Below are 25,478 nucleotides of genomic sequence, written 5' to 3'. Positions count from 1 at the left end.
GTAAGATTCTGACAAGATTATATTCATCTACTTCACAGGATATCTAACGTTCAATAATAAAAAATTGTGCCACATAAAACCCATAAAAAGTGAATTAAATCAGAAATGTATTACTATTGTTGTTGTATTACTTTTATTACTTATTTGTACCCCCAAATAAAATGTTGTTGTTTATTGTTATTACTCAGTGCAATAGTAATATTACAAAATAGCTAAGGTTTTTAAAAATATATATTTTCTTCTTTATATATTTATAACACTACTTGTTGCATTACCCTGGCATTAAATTACCAAAAAAAAAAAAAAAAACTTGTCTCATGGAAAGGAAATACTGGATTGTTTTTTTTCCTTTCACTGTTGGAGCAAATGGTAATGCATGGTTTCCTCAGGTTTCCCATATCCCTCTATAGAAGTTTACCCTGCTATATTTTACTTAAACCCAGAAATGGACGTATATGCATGAACACAATCCATTATAGCCAATGTGTCGTGTAGAAGTGACGTTCAGTTCGTAAAACTTTTTGGAAATGTCTTTTAATATGGTATTTCAAAAGTATTACATCTGCAGTGCTGGTACCTGCAGATACCCTGTGCAGGGTTCTGCTTCTCTCTGGAAGGCCCATATAACCACTTTGATGAACATCAGTGATAATAATTTTAGGCCAGACTAGGCATGTGACAGATTCACAGGAAGGGACTTGTTTTTAGTTTTCACCTCTGTGGGCATCAAGGACTGCTGGAACCGGTACAGTTATTGAGAAACACTTCAAACATCCAGCCCTTATTGATCATTCTGGAAGTTCTTAGCTGCTATTTATTTATTTTTTGCATGGAAGTATACATGCATGAATTCATTTGTCAAGAAAGTGAGTCTTTGCCACACAGGATGTTCCTTGTTTGACTTTAGAAGTTAGTTATCAGGAGTATCGTATATCCACCAAACATCAATTGAATGAATTTTGATGGAACTTGAAATCTGTTGTACATATTCCTTCACGTGACTTGTCCACTCTTACCCCCTGTGTAATTGGCTTTAAGTGACTCTTTGTATTGATATTCATGCAAATTGATGGCTTACGTGAGGTTAAACAGAAGTTCTTTGGTGTGATTTCTCAAAAGAGAGTACTTTTTCAGAGTTTAGAGATAATGGCCTTCCCTCCCATCAGGTAGTCTTAGATCGGAGGCAATGATTGATGCGGTCACATGTGGGTTTGCAGTTATAAGCAGGAAGTGTTTGCGAGTGTCCGTGTGTTCAGCTGTCAGGCTGTATGGAAGCGTTTTCGAGCCGAGACGCAACGCACCGTAAACCCTATACATAACCTTCAGTCCACCCCCACAGCTTCAGCTGTTTTTCCCTGACGTGAAGTTGAAAAGAAGCCGTTCTGACCTCTGATCCCGAGATGGGAACTCAGCAGGATATTCCTATTTATACTTCGTATAGTCTAGCTAGGCGCTAATGTGCCATGTAAGCTTAAACACTGCATCCATGTTGTCTGTAGCTATATCGGTGCGATGGAGGATTTCTCGGACCCGAGATCAAACGTGGCGCATTTTATGGCATTCAGATGTAACCTTGCGCTTAAACTACTAATCTAATCTAATAAGCAAGTCACAGGATTGCCAGAGAACCACTGATGGATCCTTGAGGAAGACCTGTAACCTTGCTACTGGTATGTCTGTGAGGAGAGTCCCCAGTTTTGACCATTTCTCTTTGTCCCTCGGACCCTCCCCGCTGTGGTGCCAGGTTCAGGACTAGTGACGCCCTCCAGATCTTATTCAAGCATGATGAATGAGAGTAATGAACCCGAATAACACTCTCGAGGTCCTTGCTGCACCTGCAAGCCTCAGTCGAAAATGGCATGCCTTGCAGGGGTTAACTCTTACAGGGATTGTCCTCGTTGTACCTCTGCCTTGTGCGTGTCTCTCTTCAATGACCTCCTGCGGGGACTTTAGGCTGTCCATGGACAGGATGAGTTCAAAGTGTCCACCCTCTTATTCTACCAGGCTTTCTCGGTTTATGAAAGACACTCTCTTGCAGCAGCATTCAGCCTCTTATAGCCTTATAATCAGCAGCATAGAGTTCCCAGGCTTGCCCTACTCTCCTGTTCTCACCGAAATCGCCGAGAGTAACGAGCTTGCACGTCTAGCAAAGTCTTTCAAATACTACAATAAACATGGAGAAGAATGTGTCCAAGGACATCATTAAATAGCAAACTGCAGCATGTGAATGGTGTAGTCACCATTAACCATGCCATCTTGGATGGAGATTCTAAAGTTCTCTGAGATGTTCTCCTCTGCCCTTCTACGAAGACTTTAGGGTTCTGTGGTGCAGGGCTTGGAGGCATGATTGAGGTTTAAGTTGGACGACGAGTGGGGTGAAATTGATCAATCCAATTTGGGCTCTGCACTTCCCGTCCTTTGCAGATCTTGACTAAACCAAGAGCTGTGAGGTTCACATTTCCAAATGAAAATAGCTTGTGTTTCCTTTAATTTAATATCCTGCACACGGGAGGCGAGGACGGGAATTGATTTTCCGATGGCGCGTTTCCGCTGGACATGCCTATCCGGAACAGCACGCTGAAGAGTGAAGAGACGAAACACATGATGGATGTGTTTGTCTTGTGCGTCATGTCTCTTAGGTGAGCGTTTTAAGTGAAACTATTATTCGATTGCACGCACTGCATGAAGAGAACACGTAAGAGGGAAAACCTGTCAGACAGATGTGTTCAGGGGCATCCGACCAAAAGTGGCGTCTCATCCAAAGCTTTAAACAGCTGGCAGGAGACTAAATGTTATTCTGTTGAACTGAACTGCTAAGTCGTGTTTTGCCATCTGGTGGCTCCTCGTCTGCTTAGCTCTTCATCAATGCAGAATAAGCCAGATTTAACATATTAGCGATAGATGAAATGCACAACACGTCGCTAGAACCAGCAGACAAAAGGAGCACTAAAGAGCTTCGGCTTCGTTCCCCAATGACGATTCGTACTTGTTTGGTTTTGACCGCTGAGAGGATTGTGGTCTGTGAAGATTGATTGATTGATTAGTGTGTGTGTGTGTGTGTGTGTGTGCGTGCGTGTGTCACGGGGGTCCTCCCCGACTGAAACTAATACCAGGCGGACAGGTGTGAATGTGGCTTTACAGAATGCTAATAGGTCACTTAACAGCCTTTGTTTGCATTTCCTCACTCCTGATGAACTTACTCGGATGTCACGGCCATGCTGGAAAGTGGATTGGAGCAACGGACGGTTTTTAAAAGCTTTGACGAGAGATGAAGTACCCAGTTAGTAACGTCGCACGTTAACGTAGACGTGAATAAGGGATTGTTGGATGTGCTAATATCGTAAGGTGAAATCCGTAATAGAGACCGGTGATTTTTCAATATGTTCTCAGAGTTTCAGAGAATGCACTCTTGGGAAGAAAAGCGTTCCTTGTGGGTTCTTCTGATTGATGGTTAAGGGTTTCTAAATGGAGTCAACGTTAAACCTCTGTGAAAGGGAAATCCTCTGTTGTGGCATATTAAATAGCGTCTTAAAAGGTTTCCCTGAGGGACAAATCACTTTGAAATGAAACTAGATCACAGAAATATATCATGGTATTTTTTTTTCTCTTTCTTGTAACAACACTTAAAATGTCAAACTCGCATTTTAAGAAAAATTCAATTGAAAAACCAATTTTAAACCGAAGTACAGGGAGTAACGTATATTATAACGTCCAATCTCTGTGTTCCTGATTAACGGTAGACTTTGCGAATATATACATCATGAAAGTATCGCACCTCAGAAAAGTTTACCATAATGGAGTTTATCACACTGTTGATATTACCAGTTTGCCCAGACCCAATGGACGAAATGTCAGTATAGTTGAAATGAAGTAAGCGTTCTTTAGCGAGTTTCTGTCGTCGTGTTGCATCTGGAAGTTTTAGTGTTTAGTTAAACAGATTTGCAAAGATTAACAAGATTAAAGAGATTTACATTCTGTAGTCTCAGAAATGTTTCATTGCCTGCGAGTCCTTTCTGTTTGGGTGTTTTCATGCTGATGGATTGTGAAAGGCAGGAATGTTGCCTGTGGTAAAGATTTATCACACTTAGGTGTGAGTAGTGTAGTGTCAGTGTTCCACAGACTATTTTAGTGTGTCCTGGCTTCTACATGCACCTTGATTCCTGTGTTTGCTCTCTCTGTGTGTGTGTGTGTGTGTGTGTGTGTGTGTGTGTGTGTGTGTTCAAAACATGGGCGTGCAGATTTCTGATGGTTTGGAGTGCAGCGTTGGTCATAGTTGGTCAGAAGGTCCCCCCCCCCATACATTCACCTCTCCACACACCCAATGCCCTCCCTTCCCTTTCCCCTTCCTCACTCTCTTTCTCACATACTCTCACACACTTTCCCTCCACCCATCAACCCACCCCCTCTCTCTCTCTCTCTCTCTCTCTCTCATTCTCAGGTTACGGTGGCCGGAGTTTGCAGTCATCTCTAACGTCCCCCCCCCGCCGCCTTTTTCCTCTGCCTTGTGTCCTTGTCCCTGCCTCCAGCCTGGGAAGAGCCACCCAGCGACCTCTCTGATTGGACCTGCTGGTTTGTCTTGACGCGGTGCGAGTCGGAGGACGTGTTTCAACAGATGGTTAGGGTTTGGTGTGTGTCATCACATCGAAGAAAGGATTAGAGGAGGAAGGTTGTTCTCCAGGAGCTGTGTGGTCCCCACTTACAGCAGCGCAGCTTCAGCTTCAGGAGAGAGCGCAAAGTGAGGACACAATCCTCGCTTCGTCTGCAGCACGAGACTTTTCCGCTCCTGTCTGTCAGGTACTTGAGCTCTCTTGTTTTGTTTTATTTCTCGTTTTCATGATTTGTGCTGATTTATGTCTCAGTTCACGTGCTGTCAAATTTATTTGTTTTTTTTTTGTTTGTTTTTTTTAAAGTGTTTGTTCAAACTGTCCTTAAAAATCTGTCTGATCCCACCTGAACTTTTTTATACTATTATTTTTATATATAATATAATATAATATAATATAGAAATTTAATCCCAAATTGCCACATACCACTTCTATTGCATTTGAGACATTAAGTTAATGAAAGACCATGCTGCTTCAGTACTCTAAACTCAAATGAGTGAACAGGATGAAACTTTTGTCTGAACGGCTTCGACAAATTCCAAATATCCTTTTTGGGACAACGGTAACGCTGCACATCAGTCACTTTCAAATCGTCGTCTTTAAACAAATGTTGAGAAGCTTCCGGACTGACTGTCAAAGCAGAGACGTGCACTTGAGAAAGGAGGAGGCGGTGCTGCGTGAGGAATTCGTGGCTCGCTTCAGTTCGAGAGAGAGAGAGAGAGGCATCAAGCAAGGGTATGCAGCACTGAGTATTATTTATGTATGTTTCTGTGGGCCATGTGTAACACAGATCATGTAATGAGAACAGGCAGGTGCCCGGAATAAAGGCATAAAAGCATAAAGTCCTAGTGTGTGACTAATGTTTATGAGTAGTAATCAGCCGTGTATGTGTCTCTCACACACTCTCTCACACACAGAGCTAAATGTAACTGACAAAACCACAAATGCAAGGTCAGTGAGTTCAGCATGAGTCAATTCATTACTAATGATCAGCGTGGCACGTCAAGAGGATGTGAATTTAGGAGCTGCTAAGTTTACTGCTGTTGCCTAAAACGACTGCAGTCAGATTTTTACTGTGATTTATTTGACGTCTTAAACCCGAATAGAAGATATTTGCATAAATTGTTCAAATATATTTTTAAAAAAAAAAGTTTTTGAAGTCCTATTTTTCGAAATGGACAAAAGGTGAGGCCAAGGAAGAATTGAGGGGGAAGTGATAACCAGAGAACCAAACGTGTGTGTGTGTGTGTGTGTGTGTGTGTGTGTGTGTGTGTGTGTGTGTGTGTGTTTTCTTTCTCTCTGTCTATTCTCTGAGATTGATATCAAATAAATCACGAGTAATCTGTGCCAGCTGTTCAGAGCTCTCCAAAAGCCTCCCCAAACTTTCTCTTCTTCAGTCTTGTTATAGGTGCAGAGTGTGTTCTTTTGAACCTGCTCCTTTAAAAAAAATAAAAAAGCACCATGTCAGTCAACAGCACCGTTTTAATGTACGTACGTACATCGCCTATTATTATGATTTTTTTTTTTTTGAAACACCGGTTCCATCATCAATACCATAATCCTATTGCCAGCCCTCATGAGATATGACCACCATTTTTCCACTGATCCATAAACAGTGCTTGCAGCTGTTGTAGATTATTTGCGATTCCTGGGAAGGCTGCGCCAACGCAAATATTAGTCCTGTAGCCGTTTAGGCAGCATGAAAGTTTTGCCTCAGAGATTGGACGCACATTCGGTGTAAGAGGTCTCGGAAGAATAAATTGAAAGTGTGTGTCCTGCGCTCTGACGAGTGGCTCTCGAGCACACACTCTTTATATTGTGCGTTCACGTTCCCTTCCTGACGTTTCTGCTTTTAATTCATGAACTCCAAGCCAGAGCAGGAGCCTGTTTGTTTCTCGCCGTCCTCCTCGAGAACGCGGCTGTTTCGCGGATTTGCCCCGCTCCGTCTAAGTAGTGCCGCACATGATCTGTCTTTCTGTCGAACAAATCCCCCGATGCCCAGCGCCGAACAATCTGCTGTTTTTCATTTCTCCGAGGTTAGCGTTGCGATTCTCGAGTTCGTTTAGGTGACGAGTTGATTCTAGGTGAAGGCTACAACAGACCTGAGGGTGATGGGGTTCATCTGAATCTTATTTACTCGTCACTGCACCAGATGAGCTGATGATCCGCTTTCTGAATTCGTGGCTTTCTCCAAGGCAAAAAGACTACAACTGTGTGTGTGTGTGTGTGTGTGTGTGTGTGTGTGTGTGTGTGTGTGTGTTAAACGTGGAAATTATTTAAAAGCTTTATTTATTTTTAGTTAAAAGCCTCCTACTGTGTCTGCCTAAATCAGTCCATATGACGGAATGTGACACTAACATGGCATAAACAACAAATACTCACTCACTCACTCAATCTGGCCTGTTTTTGAGATTCCTTTTAGCCAAAGTAGAATGTTATTAATCCCATATGAAGCTCACACTCTCAGAAAAGTGGGGAAAATCCTTCTGGGACCCTAGGAGCTTTCTTTGGTTCGTCCCTCTCTTGAAAATTAAAGACGTGGGAATCTGAGGTATAATTTAACTAATATGAAAAAATTCTTGCTTTTTTTTCTTTTCTTTTCTTTTTCTTTTAACACGGTTGAACTATACAGTTGCTATACGTTGTTCTTATTTCTTTCTCTATTCTGCAGTAAAAGAATTGCCGCACAGGATTCTTTAACAATATCCTCAGCGTTTTTTTTTGTTGTTTTTTTTTGGGGGGGGGTTTCCCCTCTCTCGCTTTTATTTGTGTAAGACCAAACCGAATGATGAAGCCAAGTCACGTAATACACTGCTCTTGAATGTGTTCGGAACTACTCGATTCGCACTAATTATTCCACATAAGCACATCATTTTGTGCAAGGTCCTGAGTAAAACCATATAATACAAGTTTAACCTTTCTGAAAAGGGTCCAAAGAACCCTCGAGGATCCCGAACCTTTATTCTAGAACCGTAAGCCATAAAGAGTTTCTCTTCTTCATCTTCTTTTTATTTATTTATTTATTTATTTATTTTACGTTCGTCAATTTTATTTTGAGGAGACTCTGACGAGGCAGGGAGCGAGTGCGATTTGAAAGGGGAAATCACGCTGCGCTCACAAGTGGCTGTTTATCTCTGTACTTAATAACAGCATCCCACAGGAAGCGAGGCCGTGCCTTTTTGAAGAGGAGGACTGCGGATGTCATTGCTGTACTTGTCAGCACACAGCTTGCAACCCCCCCTCCCCCTCCTCCTCCTCCTCCTGTGTGTCACTGTATCGCTAACTGAACTATGTCGTAGACCTTGATGTTCATTCGTTGACTTTCAGTGGAGGGGACAGTCCTCAGCATGAGAATGATCTGAAGTCTGGGAGGGCAAGAATCACTCCTTTTTTTTCTCATGGAGAAAAAGAAGCAGAAGGGAATAGTGCAGAATGGGAGAGGTGTATGAACCGGAATAACTAGAAAATTGTGTCGAGACACGCAGACACACACAGAGAGAGAGAGAGAGAGAGAGAGAGAGAGCTTCTCTGTTTTTACGACTTTACCACCAAGAAATGTATTTGAGATTAAATTGATCTGAGGCAGCCAATGGGATTCACCGATTCTGAGCGGAAGGCGGAGGACTACCCCTTCAGCCACACGGCCCTGGCCATGAGCACGTTCTCCCCTCCGCCTCACCTCTGTCGCGCAATAATCCGACAATCTGGTTTAGATTTGAAAAGGGGGAAAAAGAGCTCCACGTGTGTCATGTGCAATTAAGTGGCCGTCAGAACGGATCGGAACAAGGGCCGTTCAAAAGGTGACCCAGTCGGGGAGCTGGCGCTTTCATCCTCCGCTCCTCCAAAAAGGAGATAACAGAGAACAATTTGAGAGGGTGGGGGGAAGAAAAAAAGATTTGGGCAGGGGCAGATGAACGAGCACTCGGCTCTTCTAATAAAAGACAGCATGAGGCACTTTAGCTGCTTTTTTCCCCTTTGTAATTCTGCTGAAGAACACATCATGGGGGGGTTTAGTGCTTTGTTTGGACCAGAATTCCATTCGGTTCATCATCTTGTACGTCTTCGTCTTCCTTTCAGAGCGACATGGAACCCACAGGTTTGTAGCTCTGCGGATTTGCAAAAAACAACCTAAGGGTGGATTTAGCACGTCTCCACCGTGTCTAGAGTTCTTCTATATTATGATTGCGACAGTGATGTGAGCGCGTCCAATCTGCAGACTTCGCTCAAGCAACACAAGGCTCACCTAGCCTTATTTATCGATCTGGTTAGTTCAAATAAATAACGTGAGCATGATCGGAGTTCAGGCTCGCTTGTTTGAATGCCCTTTCACAGTCACACTGAGCAAAAAAAAGGAAAATAAAAACATGAAGGTTTCCTTTTGATAGTTATACGGACAGCCCCGGAGAAACAGACGGAGCGGAGTTTTCGGCCAAGTTTTGGGATCAGCGGTATTTATGCATGGCATGCTAGCAGACTTGACTCTCCACAGCTCGTGTTTGCTCTTCTGGCACAGACACAATAAATGTGCATGAATGAATGAATGAATGTTTGGCTGCGTGGTCCTCCCAAATGAATCCTATGATTGAAAAGCTCGTGCACCTCGACCGGGAGGCGGAGACTCGAAACGCAGGTGCTGGGAAAGCACGCGTGAGACGCAGAGAGTTAATTGAATTACAAAGGGTGTGATTGCACGTTTCGAGGAAACCTCGCACGTTTCTACCACAAAGAGTGGTGGAAAGAAGAGCCAATCTCGGTGCGAATTATAGGCTCTGTCTCGGTCTTTCTCTCTCACTCACTCTTTCCCGTTTTGCTCTCGCGCTCTCTTTATTTTTCTTTCTGTTCCGCGTTCTGTTTCTCTGTTTATACACGTGCGAGTGGGAATACAGAGACAGGTAGAAAACCATACGACTTTGGGTTTTTTTTTTTTTTTTTTTTTTTTTAAACGACTGCCATCTTCACCGTTATGCGCAGTGAAAGAGTGAGAGCTCTAAGGTGTGACGGATGAACTTTGGGACGATGGTTCTCCCAGTCCAGGTCTTTTCTCGCATCGCTCGCGACTCCTGTCTGCACACGTTCCACATTCTGGAAGCGCAGTGTTTCGCAGAGAGGCAGAAGCTCCACGGCTGGAGGCTGCTGACAGGGTTTTCACCCCCTCTTCAACAGGGCAATGAGTGGAATTCCTAAAAGCTCCTAAATGCCCCCAAGAGCTTTGCAGATTTTTTTTTTTTTTGGGGGGGGGGGTAAATCTCAACGCTGTTGAGTTTTAGCGTGTTAAGTCAACATGTATGGGAAAAAGTGCGCTGAATGTTCCTCTCTAAAAACTTTACTCATGCACCAGAGGCCACGTCTTGCTGGGACACTCTCTTTACAAGAAGGTATCGCTTCTAGTTTATATGACCTACAGTCTTTTATATCATTTGTAGTTTTGCATGAAATCACGGTTAAACGTGGAACCAGGTGGAAAGTTTTAAATCGGAGTCATAAGCATGTCTTCAGCGTAATGATGTTTAGTACAATAAACAGAGTAAAGTATAGGGATTATGGCCGGAGTGAAGCGTACGAAATTATAGCAGGTCTCTCTGGTTTAAACTATATTATATTATACAAGTCCCAGCAAGGACTCTGGCAGTCTCCAGTGGTCAGGCCTGGTGTTTTGTTGTGTGTATATTTTGGAATTGAAGCCCGATTCAATTAGGTCCACCTCGTTACAGTAGCACTCGTAATCCGTTTTCCCTTCGTAAACATGTGGTCTGGTGTTATTATTCCAAGCTTCATTCTGTAATCATTCAATCAGTCAAACGCTCCCAAAGTCTCAATAACACAAACCACTTAGACAAGTGTGACGCGTTAATAAAGCCTTCGATTCCCGGCACGGCATCGAGCAAATCCGTGGAACAAGTGGACTGGGAGGCATGTTCATTAATCATTAATGGGTCTGCACGGGTCATTATGTGTGTAAACTGCCTTGGTGGAGTCTTCATGCCCAGCCATGGGCGAGAGTAATGAGCCTGTGAGGCACGACAAAGCTCTGGAGATGTAAATGACTCGATTTTAGTTCCACCTAAAGAACCATTCCAGCGCTTTCTCTTTTTTTTTCTTCTTCTTCTTTTATTTATTCTTTTTTAAACTCGCACCAGTAAAAACAAAGCAGAGTAATGTCTGATGCTTTTGCCATGTTTCTTGAACTGGATTGCAGCAATCTTTATGAAATATAAGGATTATTGAAGTGGCAAAGTTGCTTTAGCTCAACTTTAAAGTGGGAGCCTGACAGTCATGGTTTATTTATGAAGAACAATTACGTGCATGGAAACTGATGTCTGATATCGTCGTCTTGGGGCACGTCGATGTCTCTTTGGATGCTTTTGACAGAAAAAAAAAAGACCACAGTGTGTAAAAAGTCTTCATTTGGCAGCCTAGTCGTGTGGTAACGCTTAGGTTTCTGAGCTGCAGAAGGGAACTAAAGTAACACTGGAATATTTTAGATTAGATGTTATTTTACATTGACATCTGGACCGAAACGTCATGTTTATGTTGAAGCTGTCTATATTTTCCTGTCTAGATTTATCTGTCGTGTGGTGAGTTGGAACCGTTCATCATGGGAAATCTCTTTTTTTGTGTGTGGGGGGGGAGTAAATAAATATACATAACGAGACAAAGAAACTCTGTGTATGCATTCTTTATAGCAGCTGTAATTTTCCCGCCAAAATTTCAACCTTTTTTTTGTGTCCATCATTTCTTCCCTGCTCCCAAAATACCCCGTAAAAAAGATTTTTACTGTGCCTATTTTTTTTTCTTTGTCATGTTATTTGTCATTCACTTTCGATCAAAGGCTAAATCGTTTGACAAAGACCCTCTGCTGCTTTCATTAAATTTCCCTACTTTCTTCTTTCAGGATCTGTTTTTCTGTGCTTTCTTTATTAACTTAGTGCTTATAAAAAAAAAAAAAAAAGGAAGTCTTTTACACATGGCACAACTCGACCTCCCGTCTGAGAGAGAGCAAGGAGAAAGCCTTGCCTGAGCAGCAGCAGTTTGAGCTTGAAAGGGAAAAAGGCCAAGAAGAATCTCCAGTTGGTTTCACTAGAAAGTTGCCAGATTTTAACAGTTAAATTTTATTTTATTTTTTACCATACCTGGCAACTTAACTGTTGAATTGCATGTTAAACAGCTTGGTAAGTAGCTGAAAAATGCAGGAGGAGGAGGAGGAGGATGTTCACTCCGCTCGGCCTGGTGCACCGCCTTGCAGGTGGCCTGGACCTCCCTGAGAGGCATTTTAATCACTTCTAAGGTCTGCTTTAACGGTTGACTTTGTGTACATGTGCAGCAACAACACAAGCATCGTTGTTCACATACTCACCTGAGTGCTTTTTGTACATCTGGGTGATTAAAAAAAAAGCATCCACATGGTGCTATACTTACCCCTGTATTAATGTTCAATTGCAACATGTGTAGTATTTAATTTTTGAAGACATGCACAGTTGATGCTCCAAACAATTACTTGCAGCCATCTTGTATATGTGTATTATGCATAGTTAAAAGTAAGTACACATTCTGGCTAAAATTATATGGACATCTGACCATTACCCCTCTACGTGCTTGTCGAATAGATCGCTCCAAAACCATGGTCGTCCATTCCGTCTTTCCAGCTAGAACATCTTGACGTCTTCAGGGAAGGATTTCCACTGAATTATGGAATGTGGCTGTAGGATTGTTGCCCCTTCAAGCATAAGAGTTTTAGTCAGGTACTAATGTTGTATGAGGAGGCCTGGAGTGCAGTTGGCGTTTCAGTTCATCCCGAAGATGTTCAGTAGGGATGAGGTCAGGGTTCTGTGCAGGACACTCGTTCTTCCACTTCAACCTTGGCGAGCCGTATCTTGAAGGACGTCGGTTGTGCACAGAAGCATTGTCATGCTGGAACAGGTTTGGGTTTGGGCTCCTTAGTTCCAGTTAAGGGAAATCTCAATGATAATGCATACAAAGACATTGTAGACAATCTGGTGGTTCCGACTCTGTGGCAACAATTTGCGGAAAACCCACGTACGGATGTGGTGATCTGGTGTCCAGATACTTTTGACCATATTTTGTGTAATCCAAGTTTAAGGCTAATCTGAGGAGTAGCGGAACTCGTACACTCACAGAGCTGCGGCAGGCTGATACTCGTACCACGTACTGTTGTGGAACCTTTGCTGTGCTGCCGGCAATATCAGCTTGTGGGATTTCTGAGGTAATGGGGACCTCCTTTCTGTGGTTGATTATGGAATATCGTAAAACTCTCCAAGGTCACGTTTTCCCTCTCTTCCCAGCCTGAGCTCTGAGACATGAAGGCTAGGATAGACGACAAGGCTTATCGTGGGGATTAGTGTCGAGTTTTGGATGGGTTTATGAGCATGAGCGGGCTCTATGACTTGCGACTTCCATACTGTCGCGTGGATACCAGGTGTTGGTTTCTTCTGTGAAGGTGGGGCAGGCACTCCTCTATCTGCTGGTGCTCTCCGGGTTTTCTGCGATAGGATTCTGTTATTTGATTGGTGGCATGGCAAAGTGGCAAGGCTTCCTGACTGAATCAGTCCCTCCCTTTTACTGGTGCTTCATCAGTTCATACCTCAGATGAAAGTTTATAATCTTCAAGACCTTTTGTCCAGGTCCATGTGCCTTGACTCGATTACAAGACTTTTCACAATGTCCGAAAGACCGGCACTTTCAACAGTATATCGCAACGTATCCCTTGAAACCAGAGGAGCTTCTTGTGTGTTTTTAATAATTTTCCTCTTAGTGCATTCCTCTAGACACACACTCTCAGTTCCCAGCAGACCACCTGGTGCCACCATAAGCAAGACTTTGAAGTCTCAGAGTTGGATTAAATTAATCACACATTTACAAGCATTTATAATTAATGAAAGGGCCCCTGCCAGGTCAGTCGACTACAAAGCTTTATTGCGCTTTCTCTGTTTCAGTCAGGGATTAGTTCTGGGCCCGTTCTCATTGTTTCCTCCAAATATTACTCTGTGCCATTCCTCATAAACCACATCATCAGTGTGTTAAAATTAGTGACTGTATAAAACTCTGGGCCTTTGTTATCCATGCCCCCCAAGCTGTTCAGTGTAATCACTAAAAGCTAACAGCTTTGAGCTAAATATAGTGTGTTTTTATAATTATTGGGCTATGCAGGTAAGGTTGATCCTCCAGTGTTGTCCACGTGGGCCTTTTTAGTTAATTTTTAAGCTAAAATCCAATGCAAATGATTATTTTTTTGGAATGACCATTTCTGGAATTTGGCTTAGTGGTTAGCACGTTCACCTCACACCTCCAGGGTTGGGGGTTCGATTCCCACCGTGGCCCTGTGTGTGCGGAGTTTGCATGTTCTCCCCGTGCTGCGGGGGTTTCTTCCGGGTACTCCGGTGTCCTCCCCCAGTCCAAAGACATGCATGGTAGGCTGATTGGCATATCCAAAGTGTCCGTAGTGTATGAATGAGTGTGTGAATGTGTATGAGTGTGCCCTGCGATGGATTGGCACCCTGTCCAGGGTGTACCCCGCCTTGTGCCCGATGCTTCCTGGGATAGGCTCCAGGTTCCCCGTGACCCTGAAAAGGAAAAGTGGTATAGAAGATGGATGGATTTCTGGAATTTGATTAATATTCCAAACACTTCTGTGGTTGTTGGTGAGGGTCAGGCATTGCAGAAATTTTGCAATCTCTGTACCAGAGATCATACGATTTTTCTCTGTGGCTTGTGAGAACCTTAGATCCTGGGTACTTACCTCGTGTGCCCTCTTAGAATTTATTATTCTCTATGTTAACTTGATCTACAAGGCTGACACAGTCTTTCCACTAGGGCTTTGGAAAGTCACCACCAATTTAAAGCCCCCTGGCTCTTCACCAACAGGACTAGTGGCAGGGACCCAAAACCACCTCAAAATAATTGAGACTTTCCACCTATTTAAGGTGTGATTATTATATTTTGAATCCATATCACTTCCCAGTTCTTCCTTTTTTTTTTTCTTCTTTTTTTTTTAACCCTCATGTTCTACAGATTGTATATTCTTATGGTCACCACTAGCATGGAGTTCTGGACTTCATTTAGTTTTGTATCAAAGCACAAGTCTCGCTTACTTTTACATACTTATACGAGTAAGAGAAAAGGGCTGGTGTTTCATCTTTTAAGCATGTGGAAATGACTGTCTGGGTCACACTGCAGAGGTGTGTGGTATGTCATTAGTGAAAGCCAGTGTGTCTGCTCTGTGTGTGTGTGTATGTGTGTGTGTGTATGGCATTCTCTCCACAATGATTAAGTCAAATGACCCAGCGAACCAAGAACAAAGTGAAACCACTTCAGTGGGTCAGCACATTCCTTCTCTCACCACGTAATCAGCGCATAAGCCCACCAGCAAAACAGCAACTCTCCGAGCTCTGCTTCAGAAAACGAGTGCATTTGGACCCTCTATATGTTTTTTATCTAGGTTGGATTCTTTCAAGGCCGGTGTGGTTTATAGGTCCATTTCTTCGCTGGTTTACAGAGTGGTCACAGAACCATCCTGAATTTGACTTTTTTTTTTTTTATTTCTTGCCCATACTCTAGGTTTTTATGGCTTTAACATTTTGGTTTGTTCGTTCACATTTTTAAGTTCAGCCATAGCAACATAGTGTTACTAGGGCTGTGTGTGTGGACAGAGCACTCGTTGACGGAGGCTCTGTGTGCTTGCGGTGTGTTCTGGCCACAGGCCTGCTTGGCATGGTGGGATTTCACACACTGCGCTGCTCAGTATGCGCGTCCACCGCCGCCAGATCCTAGCCTATTACAAAAAATGTTTGCGAAACCCAAACCTCACCGTACTTCACTTCTGCGGCTCCGTGGCCACAGCGCCCCAGGTGGGAATCATCAGCATACAGATGCATGCATGCATGCATGCTGCCCTTTATACCCCGCTAAAGTCAGACACACTCCCTCTTATATATTTTCATCTCCCAGACGACTGAGTCAGCATTTTCACTTGCTTCAGTTCAGTTTACTGGTTTTAGGTTCATCTCTACCTGTATTCTATTGAAATTGGATAAAAAATGGCCAAATTTTAATGCGTAGATTAGCCAAGGCAAAGCTACCAAGGAAGTTGAAGGTGCAACTGGAGATCAGGTTGATAGGGATTGGTGTGCTCTTGATGCTTCCTACGTTTTATGAATTGGTGTCCTCTTGGGTTGCTTGGGATTGGCGTTATCTTGACGGCCGTTACGTTTAAAAATTGGTGTCTCTTAGGTTGCTTGGGATTGGTGTCCTCTTGACACTTACTACGTTTATGAATTGGTGTCTCTTGGGTTGCTTGGGATCGGTGTTATCTTGACGCTTCCGACGTTTTATGAATTGCTCTCTCTCTTGGGTTGCTCGGGACCGGCGTTATCTTCTCCTAACTTCAAGAACTGCTCTTTCTTACACTATGATGGTCAGGTCAGGCTCCTTTTTTTATCTGTAATACTGTAATCCAGAGTTCTCCAATTTCAAAAATTGTGAATTTTGATATTAGCTGGTAGATGCCTGCTCTGAAACCAGATGTGTGGGAAGTGTGAGCTGCTTGGACGTGGCAGGATGAAACGGTGTGGTTTGGTCAGATTCTGCAAGTGATCCTGATGCGAGTTGCTGCGGGCTGCCAATGAACAAAAAAAAGTGGAAATGTGTTGCACAAAAGGATTTTGATGGATGAAGTGAAAACCCCAGGTTTTCAATTGGTTGCATCAGTCTGGTGGTGCAAGCCAAAGGGAATAAAAGGGCCTGTTATGCAACTGCGCTAAGTAGGTGGTGAAAGAGGGATTTTCCTTATGGTAAATAGGGGAACTCAGAGCTGTTACATTTACATGTACTTTTTGGATAATCCCATTATGGCTTAATAATACCAGTTTTGTTGCATTGTCAGACAGACCCTATTTATGCTGAAAGGTCTGCAAGAAAAATAACCAGTGTGAATAAACATGGCTCCAGTTATGAACATAGTGGTTTGTTTACAGGTCCATTAAGTGCTGACTGTGGATTTACATTTTCATTTAGATGATCAAATATTGATTTTTAAATGATTTCTAAACCCGTAATCATCATATAATTTCAAATATACCTCAGAAATATAATAACTTGTAATATTGCCATGCAACATCTCACTTATTTCTGCATTTCAGACTCTTGCTGTACAGTTTTCTGGTACACATGCATAAGCTCCACCCCAAGCCAAATGAGACTTGCTTAGCTTTTCCTAAAAGGACACATATGAAGCATTGATAGTTTCAGCAGGCATGCTGGGGTCTGTTTTGGTGAAAGGGAAAGCAAAGTGGTATTTTCATTGCAATTGCAATTTGTCCCAGCCACAGAGGGTGGTTTTTTAAAAATAAATAAATAAAAAATAAAAAAAAGAAGGGATAAACTGATCCTTTAAGTCAGTCTGATGGTACTGAACGAGCACCACCTTTAGATATTTCATTTGCTGTTTTTTGGTAGACCAGATGACTAAATTATAGTCCTCCTTCAAAGATTAGTGCAGTTGGGGGGGGGGGGGGATGTTCCCCATCCGGACACTCTTCTGTATATTCATCCTCAGCTGTGAGCCCTGATATGTATTACATACTTTAGACCCAGGGGACTGTGGGTTGGATTATCTTGCCTACATTGTAACTGCATCATCATTTTGGGCTGCGCCTGCCAAGACACTCTTTGCTATTGTCTCATAAATCTACATGACCAAAAACACAGCTGCATTGCTGAGCAGAAGCCTTCATTACTTGGTGTACCATTGTTTATACAGAGTGGGCAGGAAAAAGGGGAGGGGGGGGTAGATACAGCATAATGATGGAAGTAAAGATCGGGGATTGCGGTGAAGGACACTTGGTCTGTCTTTCCATTAATCTGAAAATTACCCCCATTTTCACCGGGGGCTTTTTTTGGCAGCTGTGCATCAGGCTGAAAGCTGGCATAGTGGCCTTTTTGTTTTTCTCCTTTGAACCTTCAAGGCTATTTTTTTCCCTTCCCTTTATCCCCAATATTATTCCCTGAGCTTAGTTCTGATTAATACAGTAGAGCTAATTTACCAGGTCATTTGGTCTAATCCCTAAAAACAATAACTGGTGAGAGATGATGCTCTTTTTGATGGTCGACTGTGGTCCAGAAGAAAGGGGGGGGGGGGCAACAGATGTGCCTGGGCTTGTATATTTGTATACTATAATTGTACTGTATTCATTGAAGCTGTTTTGTTTGTTTGTTTGTGTTTTTTTTGTTAATGACTGACTTAAATCCACCCTGAAACTGAACTTCATTCAGACTCCTTTGTGTGCTTGTGTTACTCACTCATTCGTGCACCTCTCCGTTTGAATCCATCCTTCAATACAGTACAGTCCACAGGATTCCTGACTGGCATATTCATTACAGCCTTCGGAGTCTGTGTGCTCTTTAGACCCTCGCCCCAGGCAAGTGCGGCCGCCCCGGCTGCTTCTCTGTCTTTGCAGCCGCTCTCCTGGAGCGGCAACTCGTCCGAGAACAAAATGGTGCTTGTTTGTCGGACTACCTTAAAGCTCTGGCACCTAGTTGCACTTTGTACCTTCTACTGCAGCACAATTGCTTGCACAACGGTTTCTCATGAGCCAGTGCAGGCTGCCAGTTCTTCAGCCGGACGTTTCATCAATAAACATGAACGTTAAAATAGCTGCATGCCAGGCCTGTGCTATTTTGGCCGGGGTGGAACAGTGGAAGGCCAGCAGCAGTGGTCTGCTGCTTTGTTTCCTTCTGCTCATGGAAAACGCTAAAGTGGAAGACTGCACTCTCCTGAAAGCTCTGAGGCGGCCAAGCACTTTTCTTAAGTGCCGGGTTCGCGCAGGACTCGTATCGGCACATGCCTGAGAGGAGCCTCTGACTATCACCAGGCCTGTTGGCTCAGACCCATTTTTGAATAATGCGGGTAATTAAAACCAAGCCGTAATTCCTGACCTTCTAGAGCTGAAAATAAAATGCTATTTTCTGCTAACCGTTTTCTAAAATTGCAGCTCTGTTGATCTGTTCGACTCGCGGTGTGCTGGTGTGGTAATTCTGCTGACAGGAGAAAAATATCAGGAGGCTCTTTAGGTGCTAAATAGCCGGTTGATCATAAAACGAACCACGACTGGTGAGTTTTCAGAACTTTTTAAAAAATTATTTATTTGTTTATTTATTTATTTTGAAACGCTGCACTGTCAGTGTTGGCCTGTGAATTCCGCTTCTGACAGTCGTCAGTTCCCCAACCTCAGCCACATCACTCCAGTTCATAATAGGTCTCAACTAGAGACGTCCTCTGGACTGCACGTTGCAATTATTTTTGTTTGTTCGCGAAACGTTTCGACAAATTCTAATTTTCTAACGGTTCTATTTCCCAAAATATAAACAAAACCGGTAGCCTGATTTAAACCACTGTGACCCTGACCAACAAGGACAAAAAGTGCTTCAACCTGGATACTATAGATTTGTAACTAGGAGGTGCTGTAATCATAAACACCGTCCTGTTCTCATCCCTCATCAGGACCACAGGATGGGTTCTCTTTTCTGTCTGGTTTCTCTCAAGATTTCTTCCTCATGTCATCTCAGGGAGATTTTCCTCAACACTCTTTGCTCATTAGGGATCTAGATCTACGTCTGGATTTCTGTAAAGCTATTGCCAATAGTGCTATAGAAAATCAAATTGAATCGCCTTAGGTGCAGGCATGTGTGTGAAATCTGGTGTCTGTACCCTGCTACCCATCCACTAGGGGTTTGTACAAATAGCGCCAGTGTTTGCACAGCACTGCAGGAAGGACTTGGCTGGCTAACCTTCGCGCTGCCGGTCACAAACCCTCGCTGTCCAAAAAAGCACTTAAAGGTCTATCTGAGAAAGTGCTTATCAGCAGCAGTGATTTACTACTGAACCACTTTTATTTTTCCGTGTTTAACACGAAAGTGTGTGCTCCATGTTGTATGCAAGCCAGTTTCTCAGTAGGTTCTTAATGTTTGAGGGTCAGCAAGCGGAAGATTTGTGTATGGTGATGGACGAAAGCTCAGGTGCGTATTTGTTTCAGTCCTATTTGTTTCAGCTCATCAATTCCAGACACAAAGATCAGCCATAAGGCAATCTGGTGCCCCTGGAGATGTATGCGCCAGTCTTCTGCACTTGTGTTTTTTTTTTTTTTTTTTTTCACCGTAAATGGCCTAATTGGGTTAGAATGGATTTGTTTTCAAAAGATTTTTAATTCGTTTGAAAGGATACCCTGACGCATGTGTAAAACTGTTTCCCAAGGCGCAAAAACTTCCCGTACGGCGAAATGTGGCCAGCGGGGACTGCCTTTGTCATCTTCAACGATGCATAGCGTCCCCCTCCCATACCCTCCCACCCACAGTAGAGAGGTTAATGTAGCGGAACCTCCTCCTCCCTCTCCTCGCTCTCCTGGGACCCTCATTCCCCACCAACCATCCTGCAGGGGTCATCACACCCAGATCATGATTGACAACTCGGCGCTAAACCCTGATTGGCTTCGTGCCGCAGTTACCAGCCAGTGGGAAAGCTTCTGTGAGTGGATCTCAATGGAGCAGACAGGGAGAGAAAGAGAGAGAGAAGGAGAAACTGTGAGAGAATACTGGTTTGTCAGCACACACAGGAAGCGAATGCGCTGCCCTGAGGTCTCTCCGGTTTTTGATTGTGTGTGTATGTGTGTGAAGTTGAGGAGAAAGGGGAAAATAATGAGAGCAGGTTAAGCACTTTGCAGGTAGGATTTAAAAGATTATATCAAGTTTTGACTTGTGGATTTGTTAACAGCTAGTAGCTCGGAGTAAAAGGACTTTGATGAAAGATGATGTTGTATAAATGCGTTGCAGCGAATACCTACAAAGGCATTTGAGCACCCATTTATCAGCAGATTTTGCTGGAAACGTTAAGTGGTGAATTTGATGCGACAGATGTTTCTGTAAAATCTTTGCTTCTTTTGGTTTGTGGATCTTGACTATACAGAGATGACATTAAGTTTAAGAGCCTCTGTAAATGATTTATCAGGTGTGAGCGTGTTTAAATATTTAGCCACATATCTGGAACAGTCATTTACGTTTTTTTTTTTTTTTTTTTGTTCTTTTCTTTTTTTTGTGCCTCAGTCTTTAAGACCTATTCCATTCCATTTCTCTCTGCCAAAGTAACGTTTGCTCTTACCACAATTTTCCACACGTTTTTCACATATTCAACGCACTTATGTTGGGACACGCCATTTCTTCTTTTCTTTCAGATTTGCTCGTAAAAAGCTCCAAAGTGCAGCAGCATCATCCTCTCTCTCTCTCGCTCTCTCCTCACTCTCTTCCATCATGAAGCCTGCGTGCCTGGCATGGCTGTTGGTCTTCGCCCTGACCGCTCCGCTGTCCTACTCGTCCTCCACCACACGGAGTCAGAGCCTCCGGGGACGGGTGCAGCGTGACCGCCGTAACATACGCCCCAACATCATCCTCATCATGACCGACGACCAGGATGTAGAGCTCGGTGAGCACGCTTCCTCTTGAAGAAGGTCGACTGAACGGAGCAAGAAAGATTCTAATAATCTGACTCGTAGCAGTTGAAATGGACGAACTTTTTACGAATGCACCTGAATGTAAATTTAGATATACAGTAAATAAAAAAAAAACGTGAAGGTGATGGATAAAAGAAAGGAAGACTCGAAATGAAATAAAATTGTGAAATAAATAAATAGCAGTGACTGAAAGAAGGAAAAAAAAAGGGAAAATATTAAAATACAACAAAGAATAAAAAAATGAATAAAAATATGAATGTGGGGGGAAGGAAGCCTCAAAATGAAATAAAATGGTGAAATAAATAAATGAATAATAGCAGTGACGGAAAGAAGGAAAAAAAAGGAAAATAGTAAAATACAACAAAGATTGTATTTTTAATTTAATTTTATTTTATACAAACTATATAAAAGTAACATGCAAAAAAAAAATCTGAGGAAATTTCATGTTTCAGATTTTTTTTTTACAAGATTTTAAAAAGGTTCGACGTTTGGCATCTAAAACATTTTGGGACATGAATTCTTCTCACAGTCTGTTCGATAAGGACATTTTGGAATGTGTTTATCTATTTAAAAACCAATTCTGAGACTTCTGAAAACCCGGAGCTGAACTGCTGTTAGGTACACTCTCACACTTGGAAAGTCTTTGTGCTTCTTGTTGCTATGGTAACGCTTATACTACTTCCATGTTCATAAATCTGGTTTGTGCGAATGTAAACAGGGATTTTTAACACGGTGTCGAATTTCGGCAGAAGATAAACAGTGCCTTCGAAATTTGCAGAGCCGTAGCGATCGTGGTCCAGAGCCATGAAAGTCCTGGTTATGACTCGAAAGATGAATCGTTTTAATATACAGTTATAGAGAGCTTAATTTCACCGCCTTGTCCTCTTTCTACTAAACACACTTGTTTTCATGCAAGTTCTCCATTACTAACCTGAGCCAGCCAGCCAGGAAAATTTGATTTAGCGCTCAGCGTTAGTGTTTCTAGCCAGCGTGATTCAGCAGTCGAGCTGTTCTCTGGTTTGTGCCAACACAACTGCAGTATGTCAGACGCGATCTGGGAACTTAACTGTGGTCACTCTGAGCATATAACGCTCAGCAAGCCTCGCTCTCAGTGTGTCGCATTAAAGGGTCTCCCAGCCATTCTGCATTTTTAACCTTCCAACTACTTTCTTCTATGAGAACCTTTTGGCTCCTAACCACTTCAATATTTAGAAGCGCGAAAGGTTCTCGGTGTTTATTTTTAAAGTCGTGTAAGTATCGGGATTGGTAACGCTTTCTTCGTTTTTGTACTCGCTTGTCTCAGGCTCGTTGCAGGTGATGAACAAAACTCGCAGAATCATGGAGGAAGGTGGCACGTCGTTCACGAACGCCTTCGTGACGACGCCCATGTGCTGCCCGTCCCGCTCGTCCATGCTGACGGGGAAGTACGTTCATAACCATAACACGTACACCAACAACGAGAACTGCTCCTCTCCGTCATGGCAGGCCCAGCACGAGCCTCGCTCCTTCGCTGTCTACCTCAACAACACGGGCTACAGGACAGGTACGAATATCACCATCCTGCACTGAGGTTCCAAGTGTGCTGATCGTGAATAGTTCTGTTTCTCTGCCCTGATGTTAAACTGTTTGATACAGATGTGAATATTCTTGTTCTACCACAGCGCTGATGCATTCTTCCGTCTGATTGGTCAAAATATGTTGACTAATATTCTCTAACAGAATCTCTGAGTAGTTTGTGTGTGTGTGTGTGTGTGTGTGTGTGTGTGTGTATGTATATGTGTATGTATATATATATATATATATATATATATATATATATATATATATATATATATATATATATATATATATATATATATATATATATATATATATATATATATATTACTATAGTAACAGCTCATTCATGGGGGCGTGTATAGCGGGCACTTCGACTTTCATAATAAGCAGTTTTAAAAAGTTGAAGCTTTCCGTAAGGTGTTTACGTGACATGTATGGAAGGAGTCTCCAGTATCAGCGCTTCGTAGCAGTCAGAGGAAAGTCTTCAGGACCGAGCAAGCATCCTGTTTATAGCCGCTGTAATGTAAAACAAGATTTAACTTGGCGAGGTCAGGCACTGATTGTCAAGCGAGGAGGTCTGGCGCGCCGTCGGCGTTCCCGTTCATCCTGAAGGTGTTCAGTAGGGATGAGTTCAGAGTTCTGTGCAGGACACTCGAGAAACAGGTTTGGGCCTGTTCGTTCCAGTGAAGGGAGATATATAAACCATACAGCATACAAAGACATTCTAGACAATTCTGTACCAGTCAGGTGTCCACATACTTTTGGCCATGTAGTGTATGATGATATTTGGTCAAATGTACAAAATATGTAACTACTCTCTATATTTTTAAAGTATTTCAGACCCTCCATCAGTAAAACCCCAGCGCCGTGTCGGTTCATGTTTATTCCAAAAGACAGATTTCGCACCCACTGACCTCTCCATGAGCGAAACCGAACCTTGTTTCAGTGCAGCGCTTTTAATAAAAGCCTCTTTTTTTAATACAGGATGACGGATGAAACTGTTTACATCTAGTATCGGTGAACGTTAGTCTGCAATTAACTTCTTACACAGACTGGCTGATTGGCCCAGCTCTTGAGAAGATGTGTTTTAATTCGGCTTAAAAATGATCTGAAGACTGAAGGGCAGACGTAAGCAGACTTTTTAAAGCAGAGTACTCTTGGATACCATTAAAATGGAGGCATTGAGAAACTGAGCTCTCAATTGCTGCCTTTTCTTTTGAACCCGTAAGACGGCGGGCGAAACTTCTAATCTAGTAAGTAATGAAAAAAACATGCAGTAATGATAGTTTTGGTGTTTTGACGGCTTGGGTCTTGGTTTCTCGCAGCTTTCTTCGGGAAGTACCTCAACGAGTACAACGGCAGCTACATTCCTCCTGGGTGGCGCGAGTGGGTGGGGCTCATCAAAAATTCCCGCTTCTATAATTACACGGTCTGTCGGAACGGCTACAAGGAGAAGCACGGAGCGGACTATGCCAAGGTACGTGCCTGCTGGTTTCAGTTCACAGCTTTTGTCGCGGTCACGTTGCGGGGGCTCGTAATCCCGTCACCCCCCCCGTCGTCGTTTTTACTTCATGCCCAATTGTAAGGTCTGTTCTGGTCTAATTGCAGGGTTTGTTTGCTCGTAATCCCAGGTTGATCTAAACCGTTTGGAATCTGATTAAATTAAAGGGAATGTTCTGAGCTGTAGCGGCATCTCCTCATCTGTGCGACACCGTCTCAAATGATCAAATGGTTCCCCACCAGGTCTCGGAGTGGAAATGGCCTTGGGGCACAGCTTTCCTGGGTTTTTTTTTTGTGTGTGTTTGGTTTCTTAGAAGATATGGGTGCCATGTAGATTATAGCAAATGACACCAATAATTATGAGCAAAGCGCCAAAAAAAAAAAAATAATGACGGATTAAAGTTAAAGGGAGCTGTCAGGAATGGATCTTCTCAGACCTATCATTTTAATAATGTCTTCCAAAGTAGTACAGTTTTCCCTGTGTGGAATTTGAGCTGAGGTTTCGATTTTATGAGCATGTCTGATGGGTAAATAAATGTCTGGCCTGGTGCTCGGATGGCAACGACTTGCTTGTTTAGTTAGACCAAGGTGTAAAGTTACCCTCAAGCTGCGAGGTGGCTGAGGCCAGAGGTTCCTGCACTGAGCTCTGGAGAACGCTCTGTGGCTTAGTGGTTCTGGGGAACGTTTTAATCTGTTTCGGCGTAGATGTCCAGACTTCGTAGAAGCAGCTGGGACGTTACAGCTCTCTGCTTCGGAGCATCGTTTAACAGCCTAGAACGTTCTTTTTATTCCAGATCTTTTGACAAACCACACCAGCCACGGCTTGTCAAAACAAATAGTTTTCCAGAGAACCTTTTCCTGTTAGATAAGGCAAGTCGAGATATGATTTTATTTTATTCTTTTTTTTTTCTTCACTCGTTAATTTACGTGACAAGCTCAAATCCAGTGAATTCTTGGATTGCCTTCTGAGATTGATGAGTTAGTCCTAGTGTTCGCACGGTCTTGAGACGGAACAAGCGATATTTATTTATGTCTGGTTCACATCCGTCCTGAAATGCATTACTCAAGGCTAATTCATCTGAGAAATCCGAAAGCGAGTGAGCGAGCACCAAGATCATCATCGAGTGTAACTCTCACGATGATGTGCATGACTCGTTTGTGTAAATCCAGGCCCACAGGGATCCTACAGCTGAACCAAAATCTACACGATGTTTTTATTTTCCGTGGCGAAGTCAGGAAAGGGATTTAGCAGGCTTTTGGGTAACTCTCACACCAGGCGCTGTTTGTGTTTGTGGTAGCAGGG

General features: G+C 43.0%; 1 protein-coding gene across 4 annotated transcripts in view; it reads left to right on the top strand.

Annotated features, from left to right (window-relative positions):
- The window catches only part of sulf1 (sulfatase 1), a 99,089-nt gene that overhangs the window by 51,245 nt on the left and 22,366 nt on the right, over positions 1 to 25,478 (top strand). For 3 of the 4 annotated variants that reach the window (XM_017453218.3, XM_017453217.3, XM_017453219.3), the window contains exons 2-5: positions 4,439 to 4,794; positions 20,840 to 21,087; positions 22,419 to 22,658; positions 24,001 to 24,152. In XM_017453218.3, coding sequence (XP_017308707.1) covers positions 20,916 to 21,087; positions 22,419 to 22,658; positions 24,001 to 24,152 — 564 coding nt within the window. In that variant the 5' untranslated portion in view covers positions 4,439 to 4,794; positions 20,840 to 20,915. Of the gene's footprint in view, positions 1 to 4,438; positions 4,795 to 20,839; positions 21,088 to 22,418; positions 22,659 to 24,000; positions 24,153 to 25,478 lie in introns of those variants that run through there. The other variant, XM_047150194.2, reaches the window with a different exon arrangement.

This window comes from Ictalurus punctatus, chromosome 23 (genome assembly GCF_001660625.3).
Source record: "Ictalurus punctatus breed USDA103 chromosome 23, Coco_2.0, whole genome shotgun sequence".
In the NCBI taxonomy this organism is placed as follows: domain Eukaryota; kingdom Metazoa; phylum Chordata; class Actinopteri; order Siluriformes; family Ictaluridae; genus Ictalurus; species Ictalurus punctatus.
This window is presented reverse-complemented; position numbering and strand designations above follow the sequence as displayed.